Below are 17892 nucleotides of genomic sequence, written 5' to 3' on the forward strand. Positions count from 1 at the left end.
GCCTGTTGCAACAGGAGAGGACGTGGACATGAGGAAGTGGGTCAGGCTAAGCCCGATGTACTCAAGCAGAAAGCCCACACACTTCCTAGAGGGGCTAAAAGCAACCAACCGTCGCACTGCCTGATGGGATGACTAGTGTGTGTGCGTGGTTGTGTGTCATACTGTCTGACACAGGTGTCTGAGAGATTGGTGAGCGGTCACAGGGCTGCCGTGGGGTTGGGAAAGGAAGAGAGGAGGGAGAGAGCTCACACACCCTTCTCTGCTTACTATTTCAACTAATATTCAGAAATGGATTAGTGGAGGAAGGAATACCCCTTTTCACCCCCCCCCCGACATGCCTAAACAGGGAGCCCTGATGTTCCACATTCCCCACATGCCTTGTCCCATCCCCTAGTCAGCCTAAGCCAGTGCTATGTCTGCTCCCCTCCCCTCTTCTCCGGCTACAGAAACATTTCACATAATATGAGGTTTAGAGTCTTTTACACTACACCACATTACACTACACACACCGACTCCTGCAGGATGTACCCGGATCCACAAGGGGGCTTAGCCCCGTCATTTGAAACTTGCTCCCCTTCGGTTTTCATTTTAGATTCCCCAAAAGTGACAGGTTCCTGCTAAATCTCCACTAAGTCAGCACAATCGACAGAGCGCGGTGTGTGCAGGGGGGCTATGGAAAACCACTGGGGTGCAGGGTTTCCGTTAGCCGGTGATTACCTGCTTTTGGACAATAACATTTATGAAAAGCTGATGAATAAAATTATAGCCGGCCAAATTGTCCAGGCCTGCCACGCTGGTGAGCATAGCGAGAGAGGAGCCTTGGCCTAAGTTACTGTTGATCGCAAAGATTGAGGCCTTTTTCATTTAAGTAAAACGAAAGTTAGAGTACGCCTATAGTGAAAAGACTACATTTAGTTGTATTTTGCAACCTATAGGACACCCGGCTGTGGTAGTAAAAAAAATTATTGGTTGCATTGGTGCAGGCTGCACATTCATTCACCTCACTGAAAACGTCCTATTTTGTTTAGGAGGCTAAAACCATGATTTGGTCAAACAGTAAAGTACATTATCCTCATGATTCCTGTAATGAAAGTGTCTGCCTGCCTGCCCCTGTACCTGTTTCACTGGGGCCTGCTGCTGTGTCGAGCGAGCCACTTTCTCTCTCCTTTCAAATGCTCCCGGAGAAAGACGTGCTCTGATTGTATACCACTTTTTTATCCAATTGCTGGAAAAAAACAGCTATCCTGTTGTCACAGATGGAGAGAGGATGTTCTCAGCTTTCTGTAGGTAAATGTTTTATTTTTCAACTCTATGAGCTCAATAGCAACTATTTCACAAAGATATTTAATATGGCTTGGAGATACAGAGCATGCGAAATGAGCATTGGTCATTGCGGGTGCTTAGGCCTCATTAGACGGTAGGCTACAACTGCAAAACAAATAAGGAAATGAAATGTACTGTTCGATTAATACACGGCTACTATGAGTGGGTATTATCTTGAGAGTTAGTGATCTATCTTTAGAGTAGTTGACCATTGGCAGTACAATGGCCTTACTGAAGAGCTCAGTGACTTTCAACATGGCACCGTCAGTTCGTCAAATTTCTGCCCTGCTAGAGCTGCCCCGGTCAACTGTAAGTGCTGTTATTGTGAAGTGGAGACATCTAGGAGCAACAACGGCTCAGCCGTGAAGTGGTAAGCCACACAAGCTCACAGAACGGGACCACTGAGTGATGAAGCAAGCACGTAGCACTGACGTTGGAAGCAATATCAGCACAAGAACTGTTCGTCGGGAGCTTCATGAAATGGGTTTTCCATGGCCTAGCCCCCGCACACAAGACTAATATCACCATGCGCATTGCCAAGGGGCGGCAGGTAGCCTAGTGGTTAGAGCGTTGGGCCAGTAACCAAAAGGTTGCTAGGTCGAATACCCAAGCTGGCAAGGTAAAAATCTGTCGATCTGCCCACTGTTCCTTGGCCGTCATCGTAAATAAGAATTTGTTGGCTAGTTAAATAAAGGTTAAATTTAAAAAATGAAATAACATTTACTCAACACCATTTCTCAGTAGTCTACTACGCTTTTTAATAAAGCACTGTGACTTACTTTACAGGACTAATCATTTTTTCTATTGCTCGATGCAATAAAAGTGGTGCAACCAAATTATGGTCTCGTGCCCCAGTGCAACCAGGGGAGTCTGTTAGTCTGAAGCCGGGCTAGTTGGACAAGTTGTGATATTGTAGTGGACTAAGATGACGCAGCCAAAGCAGGCTATTGAGCATCCTACCTCCCTATTGAGCATCCTACCTCCCTATTGAGCATCCTACCTCAATAGGGAGTTGCTCAATAGCCTGCTTTGGCTGCGTCATCTTAGTCCACTACAATATCACAACTTTTTTCGACAGTTTTGGAATTTAAACGTTTTTTAATAAAACATTTTTTTTATTGTATATCATTATTATTGTAGGCATATTTATTAATCCAAACCATTTCTTTAAATGTGCATCGTTTAATTATTTTGAGACATTTTCCTTAGCTAAATTAAGTTTGATCTGTCTTTTCAATAGTGTGCTCCGTATTTAGTTTAAGATAGGTTCTAAGTAGGCCCGTTGTAAAATGGTTCTAAGTAGGCCCGTTGTAAAATGGTTCTAAGTAGGCCCGTTGTAAAATGGTTCTAAGTAGGCCCGTTGTAAAATGGTTCTAAGTAGGCCCGTTGTAAAATGGTTCTAAGTAGGCTCGTTGTAAAATGGTTCTAAGTAGGCCCGTTGTAAAATGGTTCTAAGTAGCCCGCTGTAAAATGGTTCTAAGTAGGCCCGTTGTAAAATGGTTCTAAGTAGGCCCGTTGTAAAATGGTTCTAAGTAGGCCCGTTGTAAAATGGTTCTAAGTAGGCCCGTTGTAAAATGGTTCTAAGTAGGCCCGTTGTAAAATGGTTCTAAGTAGGCCCGTTGTAAAATGGTTCTAAGTAGGCCCGTTGTAAAATGGTTCTACGTAGCCCGCTGTAAAATGGTTCTAAGTAGGCCCGTTGTAAAATGGTTCTACGTAGACCGTTGTAAAATGGTTCTACGTAGACCGTTGTAAAATGGTTCTACGTAGACCGTTGTAAAATGGTTCTACGTAGACCGTTGTAAAATGGTTCTACGTAGACCGTTGTAAAATGGTTCTACGTAGACCGTTGAAAATGGTTCTACGTAGACCGTTGAAAATGGTTCTACGTAGACCGTTGAAAATGGTTCTAGGTAGACCGTTGAAAATGGTTCTACGTAGACCGTTGTAAATGGTTCTACGTAGACCGTTGAAAATGGTTCTACGTAGACCGTTGAAAATGGTTCTACGTAGACCGTTGAAAATGGTTCTACGTAGGCCAGTTGTAAAATGGTTATAAGTAGGCCCATTGTAAAATAAATATCAATATAAAATTTAAAGAAATAAATAAAATGTTATTTGTTGCCTAGACTTTACTGCAAATGACACTCAAGTCTTGGTAATACACTAATATTGCAGTTAGCCATGAGAGCCTTCATAATAGACTGCTTGTGACCACCCACACACTACTACACTTGGGAGGAAAAAAACCATCTTAAAGCATAAATGAAACAAACAGGCATTCTATTTTTGCTCTATTATAGTGGCCACTATAGTAGACATTGATCAAGTGAACAAGGCTACATGTGTGTAAAAATAGCATTCACGGAGTAAAAATAATTAATAATAATCTCCCCTCACTCACACATACGTGTTACTGTCAATTTCAACACAACAAAAGCAATATCTTTGGGCTACACGGCACATTATTATATTGTACACTTTCTGCCTGTGGACATCTGTTCTACAATATGCCAGCAGATTATGATACCCTTTGTTGGCATAATTGATCTCTTTCAGGCAGAGTACACCTGGCATACCCCTTTTTTATCCACTGTATTGAAAAAGTGAGAAAGAGGGAAGTGTGTGGTGTTCCTTTCACCTCTATAGTGGCATCCAGTTTAAGCCAGGCCCAGGCCCAGCTCCAGCTCCACTTAATCCCTGAATCCACTTGTTTAACAAGCAACGCCTCATTTTAACCTAATTCTCTCATTCAGAAAATGAACCACATACTGTAGAGAGAAAACATTAGTTTGTTAGCTAGTTAACATTTCACACAGATTTCCAGGTTCCAGTAAGCAACTAACACGTTATAACTTGAGGGATGGCAAGTTAACTTATACTCACCCCATTCCGTACAAATGTGCGCAACCGCGACATTCAAACGAGGCTAAGAAAACTAATGGGACTGTAGTGACTGTGTTGACTTCAAAATCCAAAATCGGGGGTGTGAACTAGGTTTCTATTCAAGCGTTGATCGACATGGTAATGGCTCTATAGTATTGGAGAAAAGTTGAAAAAAACGGACCCTCCGTCACATCGTGACGTGTCATGCTTTACGCGTGCTGTACATTACGGCAACTATTTCCGTCTTACAATCTCTCTCCACCAGGTGTACCACTTCGCTCATAGTTTAAAAACAAGAAAGGGACAGTGACGGGGTAAGGGGGGATACTTAGTCATTTTTTGCATGTCACTGCAAGCGATCATGAATTTCAAAAGACAATGTTTACTTCTGAAGATCACTTTAGCACCGCCCTAAAAACCTGATTCAAATTCGACACAAACCTTCAAATAGGTATGTAATGACACATTATATAAACTCGTTTTATTTACATTTTAGAGGCGATAAGTTGATAAATTGGACAGATCGAGTGAAAAAAAGCAGTTTTCCCACACAACATCTCTCCTTCTCACTATCACGCATTAGTTTCGCTTCCCCACCCACCATTTTTAAAAAGATCAGACGGAGCTCATTGCCTTCTTGAATTATGCAGAAACGGGCAGCGTGGAGGTCATGTCATTAATTTTGTTGGAAAGATGAGAAATTGTCCTTTACAATGGTATTGACATTACAGTTGATCTGGAAGTATTACGTTTTTGGGGTGCTAAAATAAGGTCAATAGGACCAAGGCGATGTACAAACGTGAGTGAGTTTACGTTACCTTAGCGAATTGGTTAGGTTACTAACGTTAGGTTATTAACATCAGATTAGTTTTTAAAAAAATATATATATTAGCCAGCTAATTTTCACACCATAAACTCAATTATTTGAACAGTTAAGTTGGCTAATGTTGCTTAACATTTCTCTGGCTAACTAACAGAGAATTCGATCCAGCTAGCAAGATATGCCCAACAACTTGTTCCACCACACTCTCTCAGTCACCTAAACTTTAAGCATTTTACGTGAAGCTGATTGAGAGAATGCCAAGATTGTGCAAAGCTGTCATCAAGGCAAAGTGTGGCTGCTTTGAAGAACACAAAATATATTTTGATTTGTTTAATAATTTCTTGGTTACTACATGATTCCATATGTGTTATGTCATAGTTGTTATGTCTTCACTATTATTCTACAATGTAGAAAATACTAAAATAAAGAAAAACCCTTGAATGAGTAGGTGTTCAAACTTTTGACTGGTAATGTACACTGCTCAAAAAAATAAAGGGAACACTTAAACAACACAATGTAACTCCAAGTCAATCACACTTCTGTGAAATCAAACTGTCCACTTAGGAAGCAACACTGATTGACAATACATTTCACATGCTGTTGTGCAAATGGAATAGACAACAGGTGGAAATTATAGGCAATTAGCAAGACACCCCCAATAAAGGACTGGTTCTGCAGGTTGTGACACAGACCACTTCTCAGTTCCTATGCTTCCTGGCTGATGTTTTGGTCACTTTTGAATGCTGGCGGTGCTTTCACTCTAGTGGTAGCATGAGACAGAGTCTACAACCCACACAAGTGACTTAGGTAGTGCAGCTCATCCAGGATGGCACATCAATGCGAGCTGTGGCAAGAAGGTTTGCTGTGTCTGTCAGGGTAGTGTCCAGAGCATTGAGGGGCTACCAGGAGACAGGCCAGTTTATCAGGAGGCATGGAGGAGGCAGTAGGAGGGCAACAACCCAGCAGCAGGACCGCTACCTCCGCCTTTGTGCAAGGAGGAGCACTGCCAGAGCAGTGCAAAATGACCTCCAGCAGGCCACAAATGTGCATGTGTCTGCTCAAACGGTCAGAAACAGACTCCATGAGGGTGGTATGAGGGCCCGACGTCCACAGGTGGGGGTTGTGCTTACAGCCCAACACTGTGCAGGACGTTTGGCATTTGCCAGAAAACACCAAGATTGGCAAATTCACCACTGGCGCCCTGTGCTCTTCACAGATGAAAGCAGGTTCACACTGAGCACGTGACAGTCTGGAGACGCCATGGAGAACGTTCTGCTGCCTGCAACATCCTCCAGCATGACCGGTTTTGCGGTGGGTCAGTCATGGTGTGGGGTGGCATTTCTTTGGGGGGCCGCACAGCCCTCCATGTGCTCGCCAGAGGTAGCCTGACTGCCATTAGGTACCGAGATGAGATCCTCAGACCCCTTGTGAGACCATATGCTGGTGCGGTTGGCCCTGGGTTCCTCCGAATGCAATACAATGCTAGACCTCATGTGGCTGGAGTGTGTCAGCAGTTCCTGCAAGAGGAAGGCATTGATGCTATGGACTGGCCCGCTCGTTCCCCAGACCTGAATCCAATTGAGCACATCTGGGACATGTCTCGCTCCATCCACCAACGCCACATTGCACCACAGACTGTCCAGGAGTTGGCAGATGCTTTAGTACAGGTCTGGGAGGAGATCCCTCAGGAGACCATCCGCCACCTCATCAGGAGCATGCCCAGGCGTTGTAGGGAGGTCATACAGGCACGTGGAGGCCACACACACTACTGAGCCTCATTTTGACTTGTTTTAAGAACATTACATCAAAGTTGGATCAGCCTGTAGTGTGGTTTTCCACTTTAATTTTGAGTGTGACTCCAAATCCAGACCTCCATGGTTGATAAATTTGATTTCCATTGATAATTTTTGTGTGGTTTTGTTGTCAGCACATTCAACTATGTAAAGAAAAAAGTATTTAATACGAATATTTCATTCATTCAGATCTAGGATGTGTTATTTTAGTGTTCCCTCTTTTTTTGAGCAGTGTATATACATTTTAAATATTAATATAGTGTACACCTAAGCCAATAGGCCTATGTATGCAATGCCCTGATGCATTTAATCCTCAAATCTCAGACAGCTGAACAGTGAGGTGGACAATTATTGTTTTAGGAAAGTAAAAAACAATGAAACAATAGGCTGAGGTTTTGCATATGCTACTGATCAAAACAAGGAATAGTAATTAGTTATAGGCTGTTTTTAAGGACACGTAAACGTTAAAAAAAACAATCTAGCTGGTTGGTTTTGATCAAAATCTTGCTTTAGTGTGTAGGGCGCTGTCCACGGTGCTGATATTTCACGCCAACCTGTCAATTGTTGGTCAAAAGCATGAGCTTTTGTTGCTGGTGGTATAGCGTGATGCATTGGAATTCTTTTGAATTCTGCTTGTAAGAACCCAAATGATGTATCTTTTGTACTTATCGGTATGTTTCGGTATGTTTCATCATAGAAATAGATCTATTATGGCAGCCAATTATTCTTGGTAGCCAATTGGTTTTTGTGGTAGGTAATGGAACTATCCTTATTGGAAACGTGTTTATGATAGGCTGACATTGCTTCATTGATTACGTGGGGTGAATTTGATTCACAGAAGTGTATTGTGCCATATCACAACGTGTTGCTGAACTCATGAGCGGCATGATTTTCCTGAAGTGGGCCTATAGGTCTATTTATTTGGCAAGACAGCTGTGCATGACTGCATCTCACTGTAGTAGGCTGTAGGCTACATCTCACAGTAGTAGGCTGTAGACTGTTTTGGTTATTTGGATCTCCATTCACCTTATGTTTACTGTGTTTGTTTACTGTTAATGTAACTAGCCTAAATATAGATTGTGTCATGCCTTTATCGAGCTGATATTTTGTTGACTAGGCCTACTATTTGGTAGCTCTGTTTTGTTCTGTTCACATTAATTTGTTCGCATTCACAGTTGTGTCGGTATTCTAAGCCAAACTGCTATTCAGTAACCAATGACCCCGGAGTCTGTCACGCCCTGACCTGAGAGAGCCTTATGATGTCTCTATTTTGGTTTGGTCAGGGTGTGATTTGGTTGGGCATTCTGTGTTTTGTTTTCTATGTTTCTTTATTTCTATGTTTTGGCCGGGTATGGTTCTCAATCAGGGACAGCTGTCTATCGTTGTCTCTGATTGGGAATCATACTTAGGTAGCCCTTTCACAGCTGTCCTTCAGTGTGGGTAGTTGACTTTTGTTAAGGGCACTGTAGCTCTGTAAGCTTCACGGTTGTTTCTTCGTTTGTTGTTTTGTTGGTGACATTTTAAATAAAAGGAAAATGTACGCTCACAACGCTGCACTTTGGTCCACTTCTTTCAACGGCCGTGACAGAGTCTCAACATTTTAACCTTGTTTACTGTGTTATTGCATGATTGAATCAGAATTCAATCATTCCAATGCAAGAACCTCAACAATAGTTTTACTCCCTCCCTAAATTCAATTGCCCCCTTACCTCCGCATGCTTCAGTTCGGCTGGCGCCTAGACAAACGCGTGTGCTCACATACTCCCTTAAAGTGGGGTGGCAGGGTAGCCTAGTGGTTAGAGCGTTGGACTAGTAACCGGAAGGTTTCAAGTTCAAAACCCCGAGCTGACAAGGTACAAATCTGTCGTTCTGCCCCTGAACAGGCAGTTAACCCACTGTTCCTAGGCCGTCATTGAAAATAAGAATTTGTTCTTAACTGACTTGCCTGGTTAAATAAAGGTACATTTTAAAATTTTAAAAAGACCTTGCTTGAAAAATGAGAAAAGATCTAAGACAACTCATTTTACATCTAACTAAGATAGTATTTTTTGCAGTATTTCTTAAGTAAAAAAATGTGCATAAAACGAGTCGTCCATCATTGAATGTCAAACACTTCATTGAATAATCACTACTGTTGACCAATGACTGACATAGGGGCGTGGACTTTGGCTACCAAACTTCACGTTGCCTCAAGAAAAAACCTGATGTTCATGAACAGCAGAGAAAAAAACCTGGTGTTCATGAACAGCAGAGAAAAAAACCTGGTGTTCATAAACAGCAGAGAAAAAAACCTGGTGTTCATGAACAGCAGAGAAAAAAAACCTGGTGTTCATAAACAGCAGAGAAAAAAACCTGGTGTTCATGAACAGCAGAGAAAAAAAACCTGGTGTTCATGAACAGCAGAGAAAAAAACCTGGTGTTCATGAACAGCAGAGAAAAAAACCTGGTGTTCATAAACAGCAGAGAAAAAAACCTGGTGTTCATGAACAGCAGAGAAAAAAACCTGGTGTTCATGAACAGCAGAGAAAAAAAACCTGGTGTTCATGAACAGCAGAGAAAAAAACCTGGTGTTCATGAACAGCAGAGAAAAAAACCTGGTGTTCATGAACAGCAGAGAAAAAAACCTGGTGTTCATGAACAGCAGAGAAAAAAACCTGGTGTTCATGAACAGCAGAGAAAAAAACCTGGTGTTCATGAACAGCAGAGAAAAAAAAGAGAAAAAAAAACTCTTGCCAAGGACCAAAATGAACAAAAAACGTCACAAAATATCGTCATAATATACGCATGAACTGTTCTGAATGGGAGGCATGCTGAGCTTTAAGTCACTCTATCCTGGTGCCAGGTCTGCTACAGGACAATAAAGTGGGTGTGTGTGTATGTGCACGTACATTGAGTGTACAAAACATTAAGAACACCTGCTCTTTCCATGACAGACTGACCAGGTGAAAGCTTTGAACCCTTATTGATGTCACTTGTTAAATCAATACAGGGCAGCAGGTAGCCTAGTCGTTAAGAGCGTTGGGCAAGCAATCGAAAGGTTCCTAGCTCGAATCGCTGAGTCGACTAGGTGAAAAATCTGTCGATGTGCCGTTGAGCAAGGCACTTAACCCTAATTGCTCCGGATAATAGCATCTGTAAAATGACAAAAAAAAAGTCCAATCAAATCATTAGATAAAGGGGAGACAGGTTAAAAGAAGGATTTTAAAGCATTGAGACATGGAGTAAGACATGGAGTGTATGTGTGCCATTTGGAAGATGAATGGGCAAGACAAAATATTAAAGTGCCTCTAAACGGGGTGTGGTAGTAGGTGCCAGGCACACCGGTTTGTGTCAAGAACTGCAACGCTGCAGGGTTTTTCCTGCTCAACAGTTTCCTGTGTGTATCAGGAGTGGTCCACCACCCAAAGGACATCTCGCACAACTGTCGGCCAGCATCGCTGTGGAACACTTAACACGTTGTAGTAGGGCTAAATCAATATCAATAATTAGGTAATTACATCCCTCAATAACGATATAAAAACGTATAGATTCATTTTCGATAATGTCAACATAGAATAATTAGGTACAGCAGTCCATTTCACCTCTGACGCAGCAGGAACGTGCGGAGAAGTGACAATATGCACTAAAAACCATTTAAAACCTCGAGTGATGGAGTAGCCACTGTTAACCACAAAAAAGGAGTGATGTAGGTGAAAAGTGGCAGTGATAGCCATGGAGAAGGAGCCGCTTCCAACTAATAAATTATTGATAAAAAGGGTTAAACTGTTTCAGTAATTTGGAAGTGGTTTGGCTTCTTGAAGTCCGACAAAGAGCAGAGCAATGTTCGATGCAAACTGTGCCATCGATAGGTCGCTAAGAAGTCTGGTAATACGACAGACCTTTTTCAAAATCTGAAGCAAAATCACTCTTTGGAATATGCAGGAAGTTTGAGATTGCGCCACGGTATTGATAAACGTCCCTCAAGCTCCAGCCAATCTAGGGATGTTTTCCCAAAGCAGTCAACACTGACATCGCTTATGCCATACAAGCAAACATCAAAAATACGTCACAAATGCTAATATGCATTGCTAAGGACATGCTACCAATTAGCACAGTCAAAAAGGAAGGTTTCAAGAGGGTTATCAATTTCATTGACCCCAGGTACATGCTCCCTGGCTGCAAACATGGAACAATTTTCCTTCAAGTATAATTTGATGTGTAACTCACATCATTTAAAAAAAAAATGTAACCTTTATTTAACTAGGCAAGTCAATTATGAACAACTTCTTATTTACAATGACGGCCTATCGGGGAACAGTGGGTTAACTGCCTTGTTATGGGGTAGAATGACACATTCTGGCCCAACGCTCTAACCAGTTTGTTCAGGCATTATTGAATTTGAAGCAGATATGCAACTTTTAAACATTATTTGATTAATATTGTGATGATTATCGGTATCGAATGAAAAATTATTACGGTATCTATATATTTTTATCTACCATATCGCCCAGCCCTACGTTGTAGATTCCAAGGCCCCAGCGAATTAAGGCTGTTCTAAGGGCAAAGGGGGGTGCAACTCAACTCATGTTTTATACAGTCAGAGTATGTGCGCACTTAATCTGGACCCAAACCAAGTAAATGACTGATTATCCAAAGACAGAGAGGTGAAGGTCAAAAGTGATAGAGATGGTAACATTTCCTGAGCAAAAAGCACAAAGTGAATTAGTGGTTATGCACCTATATCAGCACTTGCAGCCAAGATATTTGCAGGCAGGGACCCCCACCTGTACTGCTGCGTGGGTCAGCTTTGGTTGCAGTGAGGCTTATAGTGACTGTCTAACTACTGTACTAGCTAGCGGGTTTTCAGATCTCCCACCAGTCTGTCTGACACAGACTACTACTCACACACTGCTGAGCCCCAATTAGCCTCATCACCACAGCTGAGGTGATTGCACAGGCCACGATGGGCGCACACACACACACACACACACACAAACAAACAAACTGGGGTCCTCAGACACTCTTTACCACCTGTCAGGTTAAACGCAGCAGCAAAGTTCATTAGGCTTGATGGCGCACGCCGTGTTTTCAAAACATGGCATTGTGCCACTCTGTGCTATGTAATTACACCATGGACTCAACCACCTCAATCATGGAGCCTCTTCTCTCCATGCAAGCCTAGCAGCACACCTGGGTCTCTAGGTTCACACACTGCTAACTGGCTGAGCCGAAGAGACAGTGATTACGAAGCTAAATAAATAGGGCTAATATGGCTAACGCTAAATATTGTAAATGTTGCTGCTACCATAGCACAGATTGACAAGGCCACCGACTAGTAGTTTGAGACTCCCCAAACAAAACTGACCAAGAACAAGCGAAATCAATGGTTTTCAGTTTATATTTTTTGGAATAGCCTAACCAAAATTTAAACCAAAAAACATTTTCTGAAGTTGGTGGATGTACAGATGGATGAAACAGTGAGACAACTCAGTGTTGAGAGCCTAGGCACATGCAGTCTAGTCTGGGCAGGCTGTAGAGAGCTGTGGCTAGTGGCCTCATCTGGCTGGCTGGATCCACCCTAGACTTCAGCACAGCAAATGAGCACCTTCACAAAAGCCACACTACACAAAAAACCTAGGGAGGAATGTCCCCAGCGCTTCATTTCTGCCAGCACTTCTATTTTTCTTTACATAAAAGCTCTAAAACAGGATGGCTTTGACAGGCTGGTCTTTGAGAAGAAAAGAACACAAGAGCCAGGTTTGTCCATCCATCCCCAAAAAAGAAAAATGCAAGCATGGATACATTTAGCACAAGAACAAATAGGCCTGCTGAGGTGCAATGGTGAAGTATTTTTCATTTGGCTTTATATTTAAGTCATTTAGCAGACACTTTTCCAAAGCAATTTACAGGAGCAATTAGGATTAAGTGCCTTGCTCAAGGTAACTTCAATTTTTAGTAGAATTTACCAAGAAAGGCTTGCTTAAGAGCCCTTCCCAAAAATGCAGAGTTCTAAAAAGTATCTAAAAATAGTCAAACAAGAAATAAAATACACAAGAATCAAGCTATATACAGTACCAGATCAATGTGCATTGAGTTTGTCTTGTGTTCAGTAGCGCCAAACTCTTGAAACATCATTTAACCATACACGTCACTGTAGTCATCAAATGACAGCAATCGCTGTTGATGAGACCATGTGTGTTGGTTTACCTGGCTGTTCCTCATCTAGTTCTCCCTGTAAAGAGGACTCTGTATCTTCAGAAGAGCCTTGGCTCTTCCAGCTTAAGTTTCCCATCCAGGAGACCTGAAGTCCTCTGATCAGACACTTGGTCCAGGTCGTCCAGATTGATTCAACTGTGAGCTTGTTCTGTCCAACCACTGTTTGCAGTCACCTCAATGGAATGTAGGCAACCTAGGCTAGATGATGATCACCAACCAATTTACAGAGTAAAAATAATTTCACAACTGTTGTTTACAGTCAAGCCACCACTGTGTGATGAACTCCACAGTTCATTTAGAATGTGAATTGGCCAATCTTCTGTCTATGACTGTCAGTCATAATAATCAGTCACTGAACTTGCGTCCCATGACTCTGCTTGACTCAGACCACATAACATGGGCTGAAATATCAAAAATAGAACAGCCTTTACGATGAGCTGGATCAAAAGTTTCCTCCAATCACAAGAGGTTGAGGAATAATCTAGTTAAAGTCTTGAGAAATATGTCCGCAGTCACGTACTCTCGTGTTTCTCAATAAACAAGTCAGGACAATCATCAGTCCATGACAGTCTGTATCAGTGACGTCCAGAGAAGGCTTGATTGAATATTGATTGACATTTAGACCACAGGGGTCGCAAGGACCGGGTCCATGATGTAAACACAGTGATCAAATCACTTGCCTTGCTACATCAGATGACAGAACACCCCGGAAAACCAGGAAGTCACTGGAACAGGTACAAGGGTGGATGCTGGATGTTGCACAACCCGTGTGAGAAGTCACTTCAGTGCTAAAAGTTCCTGTACAAGAGTGGTTCCATAAAGAGAAGATGGTTGTGACTCCAGGAAACATTTATTATAGGGCTCCACAACTGACGCCAGAAATGCAACAGTGAGTGTGTCCTTCAGTAGCTACTAAAAAACATTTTGGCCATGAAAATGTTCTGTTAGAGAAAGACTGCTTTCCTCCAATGTAGTCTTCAGCGCTGCATCGCTCTCCTCCATCCATTTGTAACTCCATTCTCACCCGGCCTCCAGTCTCCGCCCTCTCAACACACTTGTGCGCTCCTAAACACATAATTACAGCCCATGTAGGCCTATAGAGTAAATGCAAGTCTCATTACAAGGGTGAGTAAAAATACTTCATTCCCACCAAACCTCAACATTGCAGCACCAGGGCTTATAGCTGAAGACCCTGGTAGTCAGCAAAATGTAGATGAACCCTGTGAGACACCTTATAGTCATAACCAGAGCTTCTAAATACATGACTCTGGTCATATCAATAACAGATACTCTGTACCCCGTTTGTTTGTAGAACACTAGAGATGGGAGAATACTGCCTGTGTCTGTCTATATAGTGCAGCAAAGAGGCAAAATATCTGTGATTGATTTTTTTAATGCAGTCAGCAGTCACTGTGCTACCTGCTCATCCAGACGACTTGTTGCCTGGTCTGTAAGTCGTGTGCGTGCGCGCACACACACACACACACACACACACACAGCTGGGGGTAAGGCAGGCAGAGTGGCTAAAATAAGGAACTGATGTTCCGCTAAGGCCGGCAGCTCCATTGGCTCTGTCCAATCAGGGAGAAGTCACTGAGCTAATTATAAAGCCTGGGGGGGGGGGGATGTAGCAGACATATGAGCAATATGTCTGGAACATCAAATCGCAATAAACTCACATTTTCGATACATATAGAATCGCAGTACATATCATATCGACACCTAAGAATCTATGGGGGAAATAGCCTGAAACAACCTACTCCTAGATAGAGTCAAACGAACAGTCCAGCCCAATGCTGCTCACCACCCCCACCTAGTCTGTGACAAACTGGACCCAAACTACAAGTCTCTTTATACGGTGAAGGATGTTCCCTTGCTGGCCTATTTCACTGTTCCCCTCCACCCCAGGGGTAGAAGTTGTTTAAATTTTACTAACAAAAAAATATAGCCTTGAGAACAGCTGTCACAGCAACAAACATTTACAGGTGCAAAAAGGAAAAATCAACAGGCTGTCACACACACACAGCTTGTCGTATAGTACAATGGATCCCCATTCATTCGAAAGCACTTCAAAACAGCATTGAGGAACCCTTTCCTTCATCAGTTTACCCTAGTGCTAAGGGTGCTAAGACAAGTTTCAAGTTTTATTGTCACGTGCACCAGTACAGTAAAATGCATTTCTTGCTCGCTCTTTGCCAACAATGCAGTACTGCATAAAAAAAAGTTGAGTACAACAAAAACACACAAGAAATATAAATAAGTAGAACACAACAAACACACACACACACTTAATTCTTCCTCCACCCAGTTAATTTTCTCACTGTCGGAGGAAAACACTAGGATGTGAGATTGGCTTCCTGCGGTTGTTAGCTTATGGGCGACACCAGAGGCACAGCATTTGTTACTGTTGAAGCCGTCCTAGTGAATGGGTGGTGTGTGTGTGTGTAAGATTGGGTTGCAGTTAGGACAGCCACCCTCTGGATGCCATCCCTAGTGCCTTCAGCAGACAAAAACACAGAACATTTTCAAACAGGTGATAGTGTTTCTCCCCACTGGGCCTGAGACAGCAGCAGCAGGACACTGTGACCATGGAGAAAACAGAGTGTGTTGATGTGGCCTGTGACATCAGTGCAAACACCAGTGACAACAAATCTGTCAACAATAATAGGCTAGATAGAAATGTACACTAGCACAGACGCACGCAGATCAGTAACACAGCCTACGTAGCCTAACTCAAATGTAAACAGCAAACTACCCCAGTGTCATATGTAAGCACACACTCTTCCTATCTGCTTCAGTTCAAGTACTGCTCTGTCTGTCAAGGAATTGGTTAAATTATCTACTCTTAACCATGAGACTGAGCTATCTGAAGTCTCCTTAGGGCCCACACACCATAAACACTTCCTTTAAATTCTCTCTCTCTCAAACAAAACATATGCTTTGTTTTCACCAGCTCTGCTACACACCCAGTCCCTATGCCACTGGTGTGCATCTGCCTCCATTGTTTCCGTGGTGCACATGCCAGGCCTAGTCCCGGTTTCCAGCATAGTCTGTTGCTCTTCCCTGGGGGGGGGGCATACAGTGTCTGGGATCGATGGGCACACGTGGAACAGAAAGTGACGCTCAAACAGGTCACCCGGTAAACACGAGCAGGTAGCAAAAGCCCAAGAGACCAGCCAGACAGCCCCCCACTTACGGCATTCACTCATAGGACAGAAAACAATTACTATACTTTATTTGTGGGCAAAATACGACCTTTAAAGTCACATCTCTCTCTCTCTGTGTGTGCACATCACGGCAGCTCAGCCAATCCATGGCTACTGCCATAACAACTAATTGACCAACAATCAGAAACTTTACCTCTGTTTGGAGTACTCTCTCTCCATGGACAACACTCACACCCCCACCCTCGCCCAGTGAGCTGCAGGCATCACCGCCCAAGGTTGAGAGGCGAAACCCGGGGAGACAGCTGGAGGGGTGGAATACTAGTAGGGAAATAGTTTCAAAAGCGGTGTCAGACCCACCTCTGTTTACATCCTATTGCACTGAACACCGTGTGTATTGATATGCTTTATATTGCACAGTGTTAACGTTTTCATCCCAATGTGGATATACCGTCAATTGTGTGCCAGACTGCTCGAAAAGCAGATATGCCACGTTCACAATGGAAAGTCAATTTGACAACACATGGAGTGTGTGATATTACTCCGATTCGATTGAAACCCCAGTTACAGCTGGTGGGTTAATAAATTGAGTGCGCTAAAGTTACGGAGCCAGCTTGCAAGGTAATTGGCTACCACACGAGACACGCTTGCCAGCTGTGTGGTCCCACTGTTTTTATCATCCATCCAGGCAGCGGATAACTACCGTTTTCTTCAACGGGCTAAGCTAACCTTAGGTATGAAACATCTGAAAAGGAGAAAGGGTAAATTGATGAAGCTGATAACTAATGTTTACAGTCATTACTTCGACTACTTAGCCAAATATAAGATTGCTGCTTAAGATACGTAAGGTAAAGAGCTCGCACGGGCTAGCTGGAATGTTGGCTAACTAGCTAGCTTTTCTATGCCGCTATCCCGACTCACATCTTTAGCATGGAACACCCGTTTGTTCGACTGGATAACACAGAAGACCAATCTCCTACACACAAGCACGGCTAGCAAAAAGCTTGTCCTATGTGTGTCGGACAAAATTTGAAGACCCCTGAACGAGACTCTCAAACCGGGCCTACCCATCCCCAATGTGTGATATCCCAGTACCTGACTTTGTGCAGGGGTATGATGAGGCCAGTCGGCTGGGCTGCTTACCTTGCTTACTCTCTATTTTCCCCGACATTTCGTAACCAGCTGTGATTTCACTCGCTGTAAAAAAAATATATATATAAAAAAAAATTTAAAAACTTAACTAGCCAGAAACCAACGCGTCTCCCTCGATTATTCTTGGCTCACATGTGTCAGTAAGATGAATTCGTTGGAGGTACGAGACCAGATTTGTGGCACACACATCGATGTGTGAAACTGTTTCTGTCGGTCTCCAAGCAATTTTCACTGAGCGGAGAGTCCAACACAGGAGCGCTGCCTTGACCCCGCGCGTCCTCGGCATGATGCACAACTGCACCTCCTCGCGCATGGAATTAGCTACGTCATTTTTTCAACAAGAAGGATTTCAATGGAAAGTGCCCCCTGTGGCAACAACCTGTGAAGCATTTTGGGCTATTTAGAGCTGACCAATACAATAAAACCGTTTATAACAATACTCCAACCAAATACAATAGGCGTATACATTTGTATTTAGGTTTATTTGAAATCTTTATAAAGTCAACCGTGGCTCTATATATAACTGTTGTCAGAGTGCCCTCTACTGGATATTTTGTAA

At 42.9% G+C, this 17892-nt stretch overlaps 1 protein-coding gene across 20 annotated transcripts in view; it reads right to left on the minus strand.

The window, feature by feature from the left end:
• rapgef1b (Rap guanine nucleotide exchange factor (GEF) 1b) overlaps positions 1-17672 on the minus strand; it is a 78075-nt gene extending 60403 nt beyond the window's left edge. For 12 of the 20 annotated variants that reach the window (XR_016495894.1, XR_016495893.1, XR_016495892.1 and 9 more), the window contains exon 1: positions 13009-14082. Coding sequence is in view for 15 of the 20 variants with exons in the window: in XM_090233894.1 (XP_090090020.1) it covers positions 13009-13093 (85 nt within the window). In the remaining 5 variants the exon portion in view is untranslated. Of the gene's footprint in view, positions 1-13008; positions 14083-17324 lie in introns of those variants that run through there. The other 8 variants (XR_016495896.1, XM_090233898.1, XM_090233899.1 and 5 more) reach the window with 3 other exon arrangements.
• Between the last annotated feature and the right edge of the window lie 220 nt (positions 17673-17892).

The sequence above is a fragment of the Oncorhynchus mykiss genome, chromosome 5 (genome assembly GCF_057628025.1).
Source record: "Oncorhynchus mykiss isolate SJ-2025 chromosome 5, ASM5762802v1, whole genome shotgun sequence".
In the NCBI taxonomy this organism is placed as follows: domain Eukaryota; kingdom Metazoa; phylum Chordata; class Actinopteri; order Salmoniformes; family Salmonidae; genus Oncorhynchus; species Oncorhynchus mykiss.